Genomic DNA, 16,068 nt, shown 5'->3' on the forward strand with positions numbered 1-16,068 from the left:
TCTGAGTTTCAACTTTAAATTTCAAAACAAATTCAAAGTTCAAAATGAATCTCAAATTCAATTTCGATTTTCCATTTTCAAAATTCAAATTAAATTCATTTCAAAAATTCAATTTCAATTTTTGAAATTCTCAAAATTCAGAGTAAATTCAGTTTAAAAGTTCAATTCTAATTTCAAATTCAAATTTTTTATTCTAAATTTTAATTTCAAATTTCATTTTCAAAATCAAGAGTTCAAATTCAAGTCTCAAATCAAGTTTTCATTTCAACTTTTAATTTCAAATTCAAATTCAATTTACAAGTTCATTTTTCAAAACTCAATCTTTCAAAATTCCAAACTTCAATTCTAATTTCAAGTTCAAGTTCAAATTTCAAGTTCAATTATGATTTCAAATCTCAAAATTGATTTCTAAGTTTGATTCTTTATTCAAAATCAATTCAAATTTGATTTTCAATTAATTTTAGGTTTCAAAGTTCTCAACTTTGAATCCAATTTCATGCTTTCAATTCAAGTTCATTTCAAGTTTTAACCTTTCAATTCAAAATTGATTTTTGAACTTCAACGTTTACTTCTTAAAAGAATGTTTTTAAATACATTTTAGAATCACTTGGAAAAATCCAAATTTTTGAAACATTTCCATAGAGCATACACATTTTCCAAGTTCAAAATCATAGCACAAGCCTGATTGCATGTGCATTAAGAACTTAGAATAATTACTTAGACAAATTTAGGTAAAGCAAAAGGCATGAATACGATCCTTGGTTTGATTACCTTTGGTAAAGGCGCTAGAAACGGTTGAACCTCATACCAACGAGCGAATCACGTCTCCTCATTTTCTCATAAATTTCAAAATGGAGGTGAGTAATTTCAAAATATCTCTACAAAAGGTCAAGTGAGACCTTGTGAGAGTTTTTCTCTTTTTTTCTTAAAAAGGAAGAAAAGAAAAAAATTTGCAACGATCACAAAAACCCATAAAATTTTGATATTTTTAAGAAGAATAAAGGCAAATTTAATGTTAAAATATTATTTGAACTTAAGATATGATTAAATTGTAATTCCAGCTTTAATCTAGATTTCGAAGAAATTTTAAATTAGGAATTTATTTTGAATCAGGTTTTAATTTTTAATTAGATTTAATCTAGATTTAATTTGAATCTAATTTTTGAGTTTATTGTGAATAGAATTTTGAGTTTTGATCTAGTTCAAATTTGACTTAATCGTCAATTTGAATTTAAATGTAACACCTTTGACTTTTTAGAGCATTTTTTTAAATAAGATAATATTAATAAGGATTTTTATATGAAAGAAACATAAAAATGCAAATTAGTCTATGTTGAATTTTAAAAGATATTTTATAAAGAATCAAAGTTGATTTTATTAAAGTTTGCATTCAAAATTGAATTTATAAAAAGTTAGAATTTTAATAAAATAATTGGCAAATTGTGTCGAAATAAAGTCAAATATGATTTTAGATGAATTTAGGTTTGATTTGATGTGTATGTGATGTAATTTTATTAAGTTAAAATTTGGTTTGTATGGATTTGAAATCCATTCTAAAATAGCATAAAATAATAAATATATATTTTATAGAATGAAAAACTTGAATTAACTAAGTTTAATAGAATGATAGAGGTCCACATGTGGGGTGTCCCCCTATGTGGGCCCATCTTATGTGGAAGCTCATGTTGGAATTAAATTTAAAAGTTGTAAGTTAGAATCCCTGAAAATTGATGTTTCAAAAGTTTCCTAAAAATAAAACAAACAAAGAGAGAAAAAATATATATAAGTTTAAACTTAATAAATAAGTGATGTGTGTTAGGCTAAGTTGTTTTGAAATTTAGAAAGTTTGGGCTTAAAATTTAGGAATTAGAAAGTTTTGTAAAGGAGAGAAAAACTATATAAAGAGCCAAGAGGGGATCATGCCCCCCCCCCCCCCCCGTTATTGGTGTGTTTAGAATTTTTAGCCTTCTCTCTCTCTCTTATTTTCTCTCTTTTTTATCTTTCCTTCTTGCTTCTATCCTTCCACTATTAAATGTAGGAGGTCTGAACCTCCGTTGAAGTTAGGTTGATCAAGGAGTTGCAGCCACACAATCAAAAGAGTTTTAAAAAGAGTTTATTGGAAAACATGTTTTTGAAATCATGCAAGTATTTTGCAAAACTTTATCCTTGTTGTACATATTGAAGTGGTGGAACTAATATGCTTATAAGTAAGTATACATTCAGTTCGTCATAGCTAATAAAAAAATATATATATGAGAAAGAACACTTATGTTTGTTTTTACTAACCAAACTGGTTTTCAAAAGAACATAAATATGATTTTTCTTTCAAAACCAACGGTGACCTTGAATAAATCAAAATTGAGGTTTTGTTTAAACTGAACCCATAAAAAGAAAAGAAAATAAAAAATTTGCTTTCATGAATCAGTGAAAAGAAAATATGGAACATGTGGTAGTCATTTCACTTGAATGTCTATTCTCGATTGTGTGAAAGATATGACATATGTCGGGTAAATAGATCATATCTACCTCATTCGAAGGAGATTTTATGAACGGTTTATAGTGTTGGAAAGCTGAGAAAATTTCATATATTTTAGAAAAAAATAAACTTTGTTCTTGGAATGTGCATAGAACAATGACAATTATAACAATCAAGTATACATGAGCCTAAATCGATCATATCTCCTTAATCCAAAGGAGTTTTTATTAACGGTTTGCGGTATTGGAAAGCTGGTAAAATTTCTTACATTTTGTAAAAATTTAAACTTAGTTCTTAGACTGTGAATAAAGCTGTCACAGTCGAAACAACAGAGCAGATATGGGCACAAGCGGATGTCGAACCAGGTATGAATCGGTTAAGCAATACATGCAGTGAATGTATGATTTGAGCCTATGTTTTTAAATGCTAAATAAGCATGCAGATGCAACCTATAATGTTGTGTTTATGCAGGTACTAAGTGCCTAAAGGAACATGACATGAAAAGAGGAATTTTCGAATGTGCATTATTGAATGCCCACTGCTATTGAAGTGCATGTGTTATGCATTACGTGTTTATATGATTGTGTAAGAATGCATATAGTTAATCATGATCAATGCCGATAAGTGAATGCGTAAATGAGTTTGATATGTTATAATTGCATGTGTTGCATGATAGTATCTTTGGCATTGAGTTTTGCATTCATGAACCCAAATTAAAGGTCTAAAATTATATTCATTCTGTATATGCATGGATAAAGGCAAACATTGTCATTTTGTAGAAATTAATTCATGACATATACAAATACGATTAAAAACACGGTGATTGAGACAGCTGAATTCGAGATGAGCTATCAAAAGAGGTCCCAATTCTAGAACCGCTAAACATGAGCATGTTGAACCAACATGTCTGGAAGCAAGACGTTGCTCCTGTTTTTTGCTTTCTTTAACATCATCCATTCTCTACACTCGTTGGTGGTTCTAACCTGTAATAACTTTATGCTTGGGGTTGCCCTCTAAAAAACAATCTCATTCTTGTGTAACCAAATCAGCTACCATTGAAATCAAAACCCAGCTACTCCACTCGTAGTCCCCTTTGCCCGATCCTTTTGGGAGAGGAACACATCTCACAGACTGCAAAAACTATCAGTCATAACCTCGTTCCAGGAGAACTCCTGCAGCTTCCTAAACCATATGCACCCAACGAAGAGGTGCTCATTAGATTCCACAACACACTCACAAAAATAGCACCGACTAACCAGTTGAAACGTGGAAAGGGATGGCTCACAATGCATTTAAAACTTTACAATACAAAGTATTATAATCCGTTAATGTTTAGCACTTAATTTAAAGACATACCAAAATCTTGAAAATTCATAATCTAAAACATACTGTTTACTTCCTTAAAAGAATATTAATTAAAAAATAAAAAATAAAAACAATATGTATTGTCTGATTGAAGAAAAACTCAACTGCTGGAGAATATATAAACACCATATGATAATCAATGATTGTAGAGGGTGTTCAAGTTTAGCTCATTTCTTGATTGAACTGAGCCAAGGTTGAGTTCATGAAAAGCCTGAGCCAAACAAGCAAAGTACAAGCTAGTTCATAAAAAAAAAAAAAATACTTGTTCAAAGTTGAAAATAATAGAATTTACAACATAAACTTACTATGCCGAACTCAAACTTGTCTCATTTACAAAATAAATTATTGTTTCAAACTTATAACGAATAGGATTTGAACTCTAAACTTATTGCGTGCAGGCTAAACACTTCTACCATGCATTGTTTCATTTCCCAGCGCAAGCTTTAAGATTTGAATATGAAGCATTTAGGAAACTGAAGAAGAAGAAAGTAATAATTGAAGAGAGAAAAAAGTAACATTAAAAAGGGTAGATAAAGCCTGCATTTTTGCTCATCCTTGAGCTTCTTCTCCAAAATAAGTCATAAATAAGTTTTACAAGAAAAAATAATTACTAAAAGAACAATTCTTCTTATAAAGTAAAAGTGTAATTTCAATATCATGAAAGTTTGACATTTTACATGTGGGTGATTCCTTGGAATGGAGCCAATTGATATACAACGATGGGACTTCTGACTTTATGTTTTGAATCATCCCAAACAAGTGAAGTTGATGCCATAGGATTGGCGCCAAGAGGATCACCATTCACCTCTACCTTAAAGGATAGACGTTGTCCCCGTCTGCTAAATAAGAGAGTTTCTGGTGTCACACTGATCTTAAGCCCACTTGGGACATTGACCATTGCTTTGTAGACTGAAGTTGTTGCACCAACATTGGTCACTGTGCGATAGAACACGGCATGGATCGGGTCGGATCCATTGTTAACTTGGACCTACATCGATGGGTAGTTGAGACCATCATAGCCTTGGCCGGCAGGTATGGTGGAGCAGTTGTTATATTGACCACCAGTCACGATTCCCAAGGCAGCACCGTCTATGTGATCTTTACAGAGAAATTGGGCGTATGACAATTGGTCCATGTCATACACTAGGCCTGGGTGAACAGCATGTCTTGGATCAAATAGACCCGAACCGTAGGCAAATTCTGCGTCCTCATTCAGCCTTGGGTCCATCATCTTTGCTAGAAATGAGAAAGAAAAACGGTTAAAGATATGGTATAGGCACCTTTGAATCTTCAGACATAATGGGCTATCTGGGTTAGCAACTTCCAAGGTTAGGCACATCTAGAGCAGTTACGGTCATGGGTTGTATTCAATCCATCTTGTACATCTCACTTGGAAACCATGAGAATGTTAAAGCGGGGGGCATACATAGATAGCTCCATCAAGTGAGATGTGCAGTTGCGATGGAATATAACATCATATACAATAGCATGACAACTGCCCTCGTTGCAACTATTTGTAAGCACCTGCCATGGTTTTTTTTTTCCCCTTAAATTGGCAACCTACCATGTTGAGAATTGAGTATTCATTTCAATGGAGAGAGCAGAGACATTTTGCAGATTATTTTTATGAATTGCAATATAGAACTATTGGCATGTTATTTGGCGAATCTCTAATTATATTTTTGTTTGCAAAAGGCAAATCAATGGATTTCCAAATTCACACATTTACAGACCGAAGCAAATTAAAAAAAAAAACAGAGAACAACACTACTATTTTGATGCAATCTACCAACTATAGAATTCTTTGAGTGAAGTAAAGGATCAAACTTACGGAACCGCAAAGACAGATCTATACATCTACAATCAGATACTAGTGTGTATTTTATTTGTTTTAAGGCATCATTGTCAATGCAAAGCAAATATTATAGAGGAAAAATATCAAATAAAACAAAATAGAAAACAAATTTACCTGTGGTCATGAGAGCAGACTTGATTGCAGCAGGAGACCAACGAGGGTCGAAAGACTTGACGTATGCAGCCGCACCACTCACATGAGGACATGACATTGAAGTTCCAGACATTATATTATAGTTAACCATTCGTTCGTCATCCTTCTTCCCAGTCATTGAAGATAATGGTGTATATGCGGCCAGAATATCTAGCCCAGGGGCAGTGATATCAGGCTGTAATCAAGGGTATGGTTATTAGATCAAGCAACAATGATTAGCACTATCTGATCATTTAGAGAACAGAAGGGGATGCATGGCATCCAGTCATTGGGCAGAGTAGCTACTCAGCCAATGACCCGATTTGCTCTCCCTTTTAAGCATGTAAAATACTGCATTACCTTGAGGATTCTTGGTGAGAGTGTATTGGGGCCACGAGATGAGAAAGATGCAATTTGTGGAATGCTCACATTAACTGTATAAGACTTGTATATAACTGCATAAGGCGACCTTCAAGAAAAATAGAGGAAAAAATCAATTTTAATGGATGATGTTTGGAACAATCTTTGTGCAACAAGTATATACGTGATGTAATATAGCAATTCATAGAGCTTAATTTGGAGAATAATTAAGATGGCAAAATCAGGTTTTTGGAAGGTCTGTTGGCTTCAGTCTCCCATTGCAGACAACATTGTCAAGAGTTGGCAGTCTTATTGATGTGGCCAAATATCGTGGGTGGGCTTTAATTAGAGTTCCAGATATGACTACTCCATTGCTTAACTTTATATTGACATCGAATTTCTTCCCAAATACGAATTCGGGTGATATTCAAGGATGGGTTTGTGTCACAAATAACCCTATCCTCCTCTGGAATTAGCTAGATGAACAAGGTTAGGGGCCCAACCGAGAAGGAAGGAGTTGTAGGCTGACAGAGAAGGATCGTCACCTACGATACACGCAACAACAACTACGCAATTGCGCAAAAAGGGAGTGAAGATGATTGTATAGTGGTGGTCAATGCATGGAAGCCTCTCACTTCAAGGTTTCATTGTAACCGTTACCCATGTCAGGAATTTAAGTGAGGAGATCGAGTTTCAATTTACTTACCTAGTGGAATTGATGTAATCATTTATTGTCATTGATTTGTTGGTATCCACTAAAACTGCTGGTAGAGCAAAAGGGAAAGTTGCGTCTTGGCTTTTGTAACTCTGAAAGATGATTCCAGCCCCTCCAATGTCCCTAACACTGGAGTCAAGGTCTCCTACCAAATCACAAAGAACAATCTTCCCTTTCACCTTGTTGGGATCTAGAGTCTGATCACAAAAACTGCAAACAAATTGTTAAGCAATCATGAGTACAAGCTATAATCCTATTGCACACATTTTATAGGGTGCGAATCTTCAACCCACTTTTGAAAAATATTTTTTGACAAATATAACCGTACGGATCGGATCTCTATGGTCAAAAACCTAAGGATTGCCTCTTGTAGCGAATTCTTTTAACGTGTACGTGAGATTTTATATAAATATATATATACACTACACGCGCAAACGAACCCCAAGAATTTCTAAAAATTATCTTGAACTTTCCCGAGGAACCCAAAGACTATACAAGTATGCAGTTGTTCTTACATTGGATATGGCCCGTAGCCACCTGAACTGCTTTCTGCTTGGGCCCCAGTGATGAGTGGGTAATATTTCTTATTCGGGGAATAAGTATTTAATGATATGCCCTGTCATTTTAAAAAGAAGAACCAAATTAACAAACTTAATATATAAGCTAAAACAAGCGACCTAGCTAGAAAAAAAGATTGTGAAGAAAATTTTTAGTGAAGAGCCAAAGGTATACTGTAATCTGCATGCCATTGCCCAGTGCAAGTTTGGTTCTGAACTGCCGATCAATGGAACTCGCCGCCACCGTAAGGATCCATGGTGACACATTCTCCACCATGCCAGGGTCAGGGCCATCGTTCCCGGCCGACGCCACCGTGATAATTCCCTTACTCATGGCATGAAACGACCCGATCGATATTGCATCCTTGAGGTATCCATTGTTCATGCCGCCTATGGAGATTGAGATCACATCAACACCATCGGCGATGGCATCGTCGAAGGCAGCAAGAATGTCGATGTCGGAGCAGCCAGTGTCTTCCCAGCATACCTTGTATGCAGCAAGGCGAGCTGAAGGGACTGCACCCCGCGCAGTGCCATTAGCAAGCCCATACATGCTTGCGTTTGGAACTTGGACACCAGCTGCAGTTGATGCTGTGTGGGTGCCATGACCCTTAGTGTCAACTGTAGATAGTATATCAGAGGGTTGAAGTTGCGTGAAGGGTCCGTCTATTCTATAATAGTTGGCTCCGATGAGTTTGTTGTGTCAATTTAATTATTGAAGGTTGGGAGTGTAAATCTTTGATTGAATCAGAAAGAGAAAGAAAGAAAGAGAGAGAGAGAGAGAGAGAGCATACTTGTTACACCCACTAAAATGCTCAGATCTTTCACATGTGCCCTTCCATTTAGCAGGAGGAGGTCCAAGATCCTTGTCGTCAAAGCTCTGTGAATGGGGGCTAATACCTATGTTTATATGAGGAAAGATGGCATCATTTTCTTGAAAAGAATCAATTTTATGAAAAAAAGAAGAAGAAGAGCTCCTTCAAAATAAAAAATAAAAAAAAGAGCAACAAATGTGACTGGGTCAAGTTGGCTAGAAAACCAAGGAACAACTTATGCATATCTAATCAAACCATTGCTTACATTCATAATATCCTTTAATGCTTACCTGTATCCAAAACTCCAATGATGACATCACTTTCAAACTTGAGCTGCCTTTTTACATTCAAAGGGAAGCCGACGAAATCCCACGATCTTGTGGTGTGAAGCTTGTGATAGGAATTAGGAAATACTGATGTCACGCCTTCAGTTTCTGCACATTATTAAGTAATAGTATATTAAACAAGCTAAACTATTGGAAAAATTGATTGTGTATACAATAGTCAATGTACTTGTGTTTCATACTAACCAGCTAAACTTTTTGCTTCCTCCGGTGAGAGTTTTGCAGCGAATGCATTGAAACTTCGCTTGTAACTGTAGACCATTGTCTCTCTTGCAATGTCATGGCTGCCAAAATGAATTTCATGAAATTAAAGAAAATTGCTCATCACATGCTCAAGGAATGCCAATAATTAATTGTGAACGAGTGGAAACTTTTTTCATAGTATACACATTTATGATTTAGTATCAATAACAAATAAATTTTCGAAACTTAAGTTTGATAGGAAAACTCATTCATTTGAGATACTACTGCTACCATTTTGATGTAGGATTGGTTGGAAAACATCATGTGTCACCAGCCATGATTGTTTGGGCAAGCTAGGTTTATATATATATATATATATATATACAGAGAGAGAGAGAGAAAGAGAATGCTAAATGAAGCATGTTATATGGGTTTTATGATTTTTTTTTGTTTTATTTTAAAAGTTTGATCATACAGATGAGATCTGTGTGCCTGGTATTATACGGATCAAGGCGCGTAGTGTTTGGTTTCAAGACATGGTTGGTTTTTATAATGTTTGAAAAATTGATGGCCAAAAATCATAAATCTTCAAGAATCCAAATATATATCATGATAGACTGCACCTGTCGATGGATTTAGAGAGGGAGAGAGAGAAAGGAGAACATTCACCATTCAACATTACCAAAATACATCCAACAGAATATTGGATGGGAGAGAAACAAAAGAGAAACAGAGAGAGAGAGAGAGAGAGAGAGAGAGACCTGCCGGTTACAGATGCAAGCATGTGATGGTGCGTGTCTGAGAGAAAATTGGATGGCACATCTCCCATGTACACGATGTATGACTGCCAATGTTAGACAGTTTAATATATGAAATGATTAATCTATGTCAAGTATCAACAGAAAATCTTAAGTCATGTGAACCAATAATAATTGCTTGAGATTTATGACTTCCAAATAATCAAGTAGGCAAAATGATATCCAATTGACTCACTAGCTACCTACTTGTGAGAAATAAATTTGAGCTAGTCTCATCAATTACTTACCTTCCTTTCCGTGGTGCTACTGCAATGGACCACCGTGAGTAATAGGAAGCAAATTATGAAGGACATTCTTGAAGTACCCATTTTTCTTTATCTGTTTGGCAAAAGATACTTGGAAGAAATTGGTAAAATGGATTTGGTAGGAAAAATAAGGGAATTTATTTGAAAGGAATTTGGATTCTTTTTCTTTGACTGCCTTTTACATGCATGCCAAACGGAAAAACAAATGCATTTTGGAATCCTTAATTCCCAAGAATCGCTCTACTTCCCAAGCAGAACCTTCACTTTTGCTAGACACAATGGAGGGCAAGGAGAAGATCGGTAAGTTGTTTTCACGTGGTAAGTATTAATAATGTGATCAGTTGCTAGCCTGTGGTTGAGATCTTTTTCCCTTAAATTCTGGATGTTAGAAAACTTTCTGCATTTAGACAATCATAAAGATACCCTTGGCATTACAAAGAATGGAAAATCAATATATGAGCTGGATCCCAGCAACCTGGATCCGAACTTGAATTTTATGCTGCAAATATGGATCTGAACTGAAATTGCCGTAGAGTTGAACTCGTATATGAAGTTTTATATGGTAGTACTGATTCTGACAGTGTTTGTAAACGAGAGTTTTCGTGGAAATAAGCATAAATAGGTTGATTTGTATTGTTGTATATATTGCCACACATGCATGGATCTAAATACATTCAGATTGAGTCCAAAATAACATAAATATGAAGTCAATCTAAATATATAAGTAGATCTTATTTTAAAATCCATGTATGGGTAGCATGTCTAATTTGTAGTTTGGATCAAAAGTCCCTCTGGATCCAGTCCCATTGATGGCCATTTCTGATCAATTAGACAAACTGTGCTTGGAGATCCATTTGTTAAAACAGGCTGGCTTAAGCCCTGGACAATGGAACAGGGCCCAATTCTGGCATAGGTGAGGTTGGTCCAGATCTGACTCAATTCCTAATTTTTGTCATTTCTTTTTTGTAAACCCTAAATGTAGAACCACCCATCTTATACGTTTTGAACCGATTGATTGCCCTATTAATTGGGAATTAGGGTATCTTCAAAGGACTTGCTGTCAATTAGTAAATTGAACATATTTACAGCCTACAATTGTTGTCTTAAAACTAAAAGGCTCATCAAGTGGTTGGAATACCATGAGCTTCGGGTCCTATGATTCGGTTGAATTTCAAGGGGTATTCAAGCTTTTGGCTTGAACCACCTTGAATTGTGTCAAACGTAAAAAAGCTAATGGCAAGCGAAGATGATCATGCTTATCCTCAGCTTTGTACAAAAAATTCTCCAATAAACAAGGAACTGATTGTATGAATTTTTAGGGTAAAATGATCCGCCCCAACCCCAAATTATTTGTTCCAAATCTGTCATATTCGGATATGGATTATCTGAATATCAGATTTTATAGGTCAAATCTACTTCGGAATAGGATTGAAGCTTCAAACCCATTTTTCACCCCTACGCTATGCCACTTTTCAATGATCAGATCCAGTGTCGATTCAATCAAGACCGGATCCATATCCGGACCTGTTTCGATCCCAAGGTAAAACCCAGTCAATGATTCTGTTAGTGTAAGTTAAACATAGACCTTGACAGACCATAAATTGTGTGCCTGGAAAGTAGTCAGTCTTCCATGCTCTTGTGGACATTCAGGGATTCCATGGAGCCAAACGTTTGCTTTGAACCTTGCAATGTTGTCCCTAAATGTGGGTCAATGGTTCCATTCCCAGCCATGTACTGGACCTGCTACTTGGCTCACAACCTACCGATCAAGTTCATTTGGCTTCGCCAAAAATATTAAAAAACAAAAAAACAGTAACAAAGACCATCATAAGTGTTTAATTTGGTGCACCTCTCTTTCCATTATTCGATCCACATATTCTTCGCGTTGGGAGTGTTAACTTGTACAGTGTAACTAGTATCCTGCAATCTGGCGCTATAGATGTGTTTCGATATGGAATATTTGCTAAGAATCTACAGTTGAATTATGCTTTTTTGACAAAATCACATTAACTTTCTGATGAAAAACATGCTTTTTTGGGTTTAGAAAGATAACAATAATTGTGGGATATTGATTTTTCAAACCCTAATAAAAAACCTGTTTATGTACCAAAAATTTGAATGATGCGAGACTAATTCACTTTATTCTTGACAGTTTTGCTCTTTTGTTTGGTCAAAATCATAGCGAACAATTGAATTTTTTGAGGTAACAACTTACATGGCACATGATTTTTTCAAGTGATAACTTACACAAGTAGTTTAACCAAGGCACCTAAATTTTTCAGGCAACAAAAAGGCAAAAATATTAAGAAAAAACTTAATGGGACAAATTTGTCATAGTTTCTAAGACCTTCTCAGAGGCTTATCTTTCCAAATTAAGTTTTGCTAGCGGCATTGTTGTTTATCTTGTGAATCATGTGAATTTACCATAATAGTACTATAGCAAGTGATGAGATATCACTTGCTGCAACAGAGGATAGAGAATAGAAAAAACACAGTTACAGTCCACTGATCCCAATACACCTGCTAAAAAAAACATTAGCAGCTGCAAAAAACATAGATAAGCAACCACATTAGACTACACTAGAGTCAAACTATGAGTCCATACAACTTCCATTTGACTGCAGATCATCTAGCTGATTGAAAAAACACAGTTACTGCCCACTGAGCCAATCACTTGTATATATAGGAGTTGTTTGCACCCTTTTATTCTCATTGCTTTTACTAAGCATTTCATCAATAAAAGCTTTATTTTTTATATTTTGTTCTCTTGTATTAGCCCTTGTAGGCTTCTTGTATTGTCCTTAAAGAACTCGTGGTTGAGCACATAGTGAATCTGCTATTGTATGCCTTTAGTGGCTCTTGTCTTTTCATCTTCCACTTCTTTCATTACTTAAGAGAGAAAGGTTGTGCCCTACCATTTCCAAGGCCTTTAAAATGCAACTTATAGAAAAGTTGTCCTGAGTAAATATGCTGTAAACTAACAACAACCATGTAACAATTGATTGTTGTTTGTTTGAAACTCACTAAACATAAAGAGGAATAAGGTTCACACACGTCTAGCTGGCTGAAAGACTCATTAAAAGCCCATCTTTTTAACTTGAAATGTTGTCATGAAACTTATTGAACTGCATGTATAACCTTTTAGTAGTAAAACCAATCACTATAGAGATTGAAAATTTGTATAGAAACTCCCTTACAAACAAGCTACAATAGTAACAAGATTGATCAAAATAATATGAATCATAAAGCAAGATAGAAGTTGCATTAGTGCATGCTGAGAACCAATAATTAAGATCCCAGAGCTATGACAAACTGCATTAGTACCTTCGTTTTTAGTAATTTAAATATATACGAGGAGCAATTCCATTTTCAGCAATAACCTTGTTGAGCACATGCTTAACTGAACCAGTGAGGATTAAAAGAACTGCCTCCATCATGAAGACCATAAAGCTGCAAAAAAAGCTACAAAAGCAAGAATGTAGATTATGCAATAGAGAATAATAATGTAATTGAGACGACTCTGACTGTTATACGTGAAATTTATACAAAACAACATCAAACAAGTTATCTGATGCCAAATGAAAGTAGAATTATATAAAATAAAAGTTCATTTTCTAAATCACATTGTTCTAAATCTTTGAAGAAGCTCAAAAAGGATGAGAGAAGTGTGTCAATCCTCCCAAAAGAAAAACAAAATAAAACCCCAATATCTATGTCACACGGACTCGGCTAAGGAGGCACCGCACCCGAGTCGACACGCCCCAACATGGGTGTGGCTTTGGACACGGCCCGGACTCAGTCAATGTCAATTCGAACTCGGTCAATGAGTCAAGGTCGAGTTTGTCCTTGTTTTGCACTCGGTCAACATTGATCAAGTCTATTTTTGTCCATTTTTTAGGACAAAAAATTATAAAAACTAAAAAAAATATATCTTTTATATATTTTTTATATACTTCTATCTTTAAAGAGAAAGACTGTGCAGAGCACAGTCTTTACCCAAACTGTGCAGAGCACAGTCTTTACCAAACTGTGTAGATATATATATATACTTTTACAAAAGATAAAGCCAAAAGAAAAAGAAAAAAATACTTTATAAAAAAGTTGCAAGGTTTTTCTTCACTCGATGCATCCCATTTAGTTTCTTCTTTCCCTTTGCCCTCGTCTCTCTCCAACTAAACCCATCTTCTAACTCCCAACCTACCCAACCCCACTCTCTAAAAAATAACAGAAAGAGAGTTCAAAGTTGAAAAAGTCAGGGTTTTTGTCTGTGTTTTTCTTATTGAACGCATTTCCCTTTTTGTTCTCCTCTGATGGTTCATTTTACTTGATGATGTGAAGATCATTGATTTTTTGCTCTCTTTAATTTTGGGGTTTGTGGGTTTGGCTTAGTATTAGAAAAAAATGCATCACATCTAGGGATCAAACAAGGTCTTCACCCTAGCCTTGTCTTAAAATTCTGCCATCCATCCCTGCAAGTTTTGATTTTAACCTTTATCCTCACCTCCATCCCCTGTCCAAGCAAGCCGAGGTGGGACCCCATTTCCCCTTGGTCCACCACCATTCCTAAAGAAGGAGAGAAAGATTTATTAATAGGGATCGTTGATTGGGTGGGTGGGGAGGCAAGGCGGGGTAGGAGAAAGCACAAGTCCATCCCCACCTCCATCCTTGCATGGATTTTGATTTTAACCTCCATCCTCGTTTCATGTCCTACATACCCGGTCCAAGGTGGGGCCTCATTTTCCCCCGATTCATTGCCATTACTAATCACATTATAACCCCACCTTGAGCTTCAGATGGGCCTTGACCAGCCACTTCCAAACTAGTTGAAATATATTTGTCTAATATTAAGCTAAGGCACATAGAAAATGAAACGATTAATCACAAAAACCCAAATGATGGAAAGGAACAAAAATATCAAATTTGTGAGGGTGGGCCTACAAAAAGTGTTTCTTCAAACTACGAGAGAGAGAGAGAGAGAGAATGTGGTGGGTAGGCATGGAAGTTGTAAAAGCTGCTTAGAAATCAATGGTCCCCACCTCTCCTCTCAAAAGAAAGCATAAGAGATTTGTTAAATAAATAAAAAAACACAAAGATAAGTTTCTTACCTTATTTTTTCCTTATGCTCTCTCAATTACCTTTTTTAGCCTAGCCAAACCTACAAACCCCAAATTCGAGAAAATAAAAAAAAATCAATGATCCTCACATCAACAAGAAAAAAATGGACCATCATAGGAAGACGAAAAGGGAAATGCATTCAACAAGAAAAACGTACAAAGAAAATAAACCAACCTTTTCAACTTTGAACTCTCTTTCTGTTATTTTTTAGAGAGAGGGGGAAGCTGGGTTGGGGTGAAAAGGTTTCAGTTGGAGAGAGATGGGTCATAGGGAAGAAACTGAATGGACAACATCGAATGAAGAAAAACCCTACAATTTTTTTAGAAAAGTATTTTTTTAGAAAAGTATTTTTTTTTACAATGTTGGCACCCTTTTTCTGTGGGGTCCACTTGGACAGCCAAGTAATGTTGTTGTCGAAATCAACACCCAAGACTAATCTCCATGTAACTTTGAATCCAATGTTCGCCAGCCTAATTAGTTTCTCATATACCTTACTTTCATTAGTAGCATATACATATATATATATATATGAAAATTAGAATATGTTTTCCAGCAACTGATTTTAACCAACAGCCATCCGATTTAGAGATCAAACAACTTCTATCTTTCCCCTTCCCTACCTTCCCCTTTTCTTTCCCACCACTTCCACCACTATGCCACCAGCCTTCTCCCTAATGACCATCGTCACCCAGCAACGTCCACTAGTTTCCTCCCTATCACCTTCAGCCTCTATTAAAGTTGATTTCCTTCCCACCACCTACAACATTCATCTAGGTCAGTTTCCTCTCCACCTGCCCCAGAGTCTATCCAGGCCAGTTTCCTCCCCACCACCGGCTAGTCTCTCTCTCTCTCTCTCTCTAGAAAGTGACGACCATCGTCCCTCCGGCGAGCCTCTCTTTGGCACTTTTAACATTATCCCTCTGGTGAGCAATGACAACCATTCCTCCATCTACGAACCCCACCTCTAGAGATCTCCTGCTTTCTCTAATCGGGTTCTTCTCTGCATGTATCTCTCTGAAATCCACCAAATCTCCCCTTCCTTAATTACCCACGACCCAACTCCTCATTTTCTGCCATTTCCGTCGGAA

General features: G+C 35.8%; 1 protein-coding gene across 1 annotated transcript; it reads right to left on the reverse strand.

Annotated features, from left to right (window-relative positions):
• Positions 1–4,829: 4,829 nt before the first annotated feature.
• LOC149848569 (subtilisin-like protease SBT4.14) lies at positions 4,830–15,662 on the reverse strand. Its single transcript, XM_090004749.1, has 12 exons — positions 15,601–15,662; positions 13,218–13,315; positions 12,290–12,326; positions 8,806–8,903; positions 8,566–8,709; positions 8,259–8,360; positions 7,636–8,162; positions 7,419–7,519; positions 6,895–7,113; positions 6,189–6,297; positions 5,811–6,024; positions 4,830–5,077 (listed from the first exon to the last, which is right to left on the reverse strand). The coding sequence occupies exons 1-12, from the start codon at positions 15,660–15,662 to the stop codon at positions 4,830–4,832; spliced, it is 1,959 nt and encodes a 652-aa protein (XP_089860875.1).
• Positions 15,663–16,068: the final 406 nt, after the last annotated feature.

The sequence above is a fragment of the Nuphar pumila genome, chromosome 1 (genome assembly GCF_984573655.1).
Source record: "Nuphar pumila chromosome 1, dmNupPumi1.hap1.1, whole genome shotgun sequence".
NCBI lineage: Eukaryota > Viridiplantae > Streptophyta > Magnoliopsida > Nymphaeales > Nymphaeaceae > Nuphar > Nuphar pumila.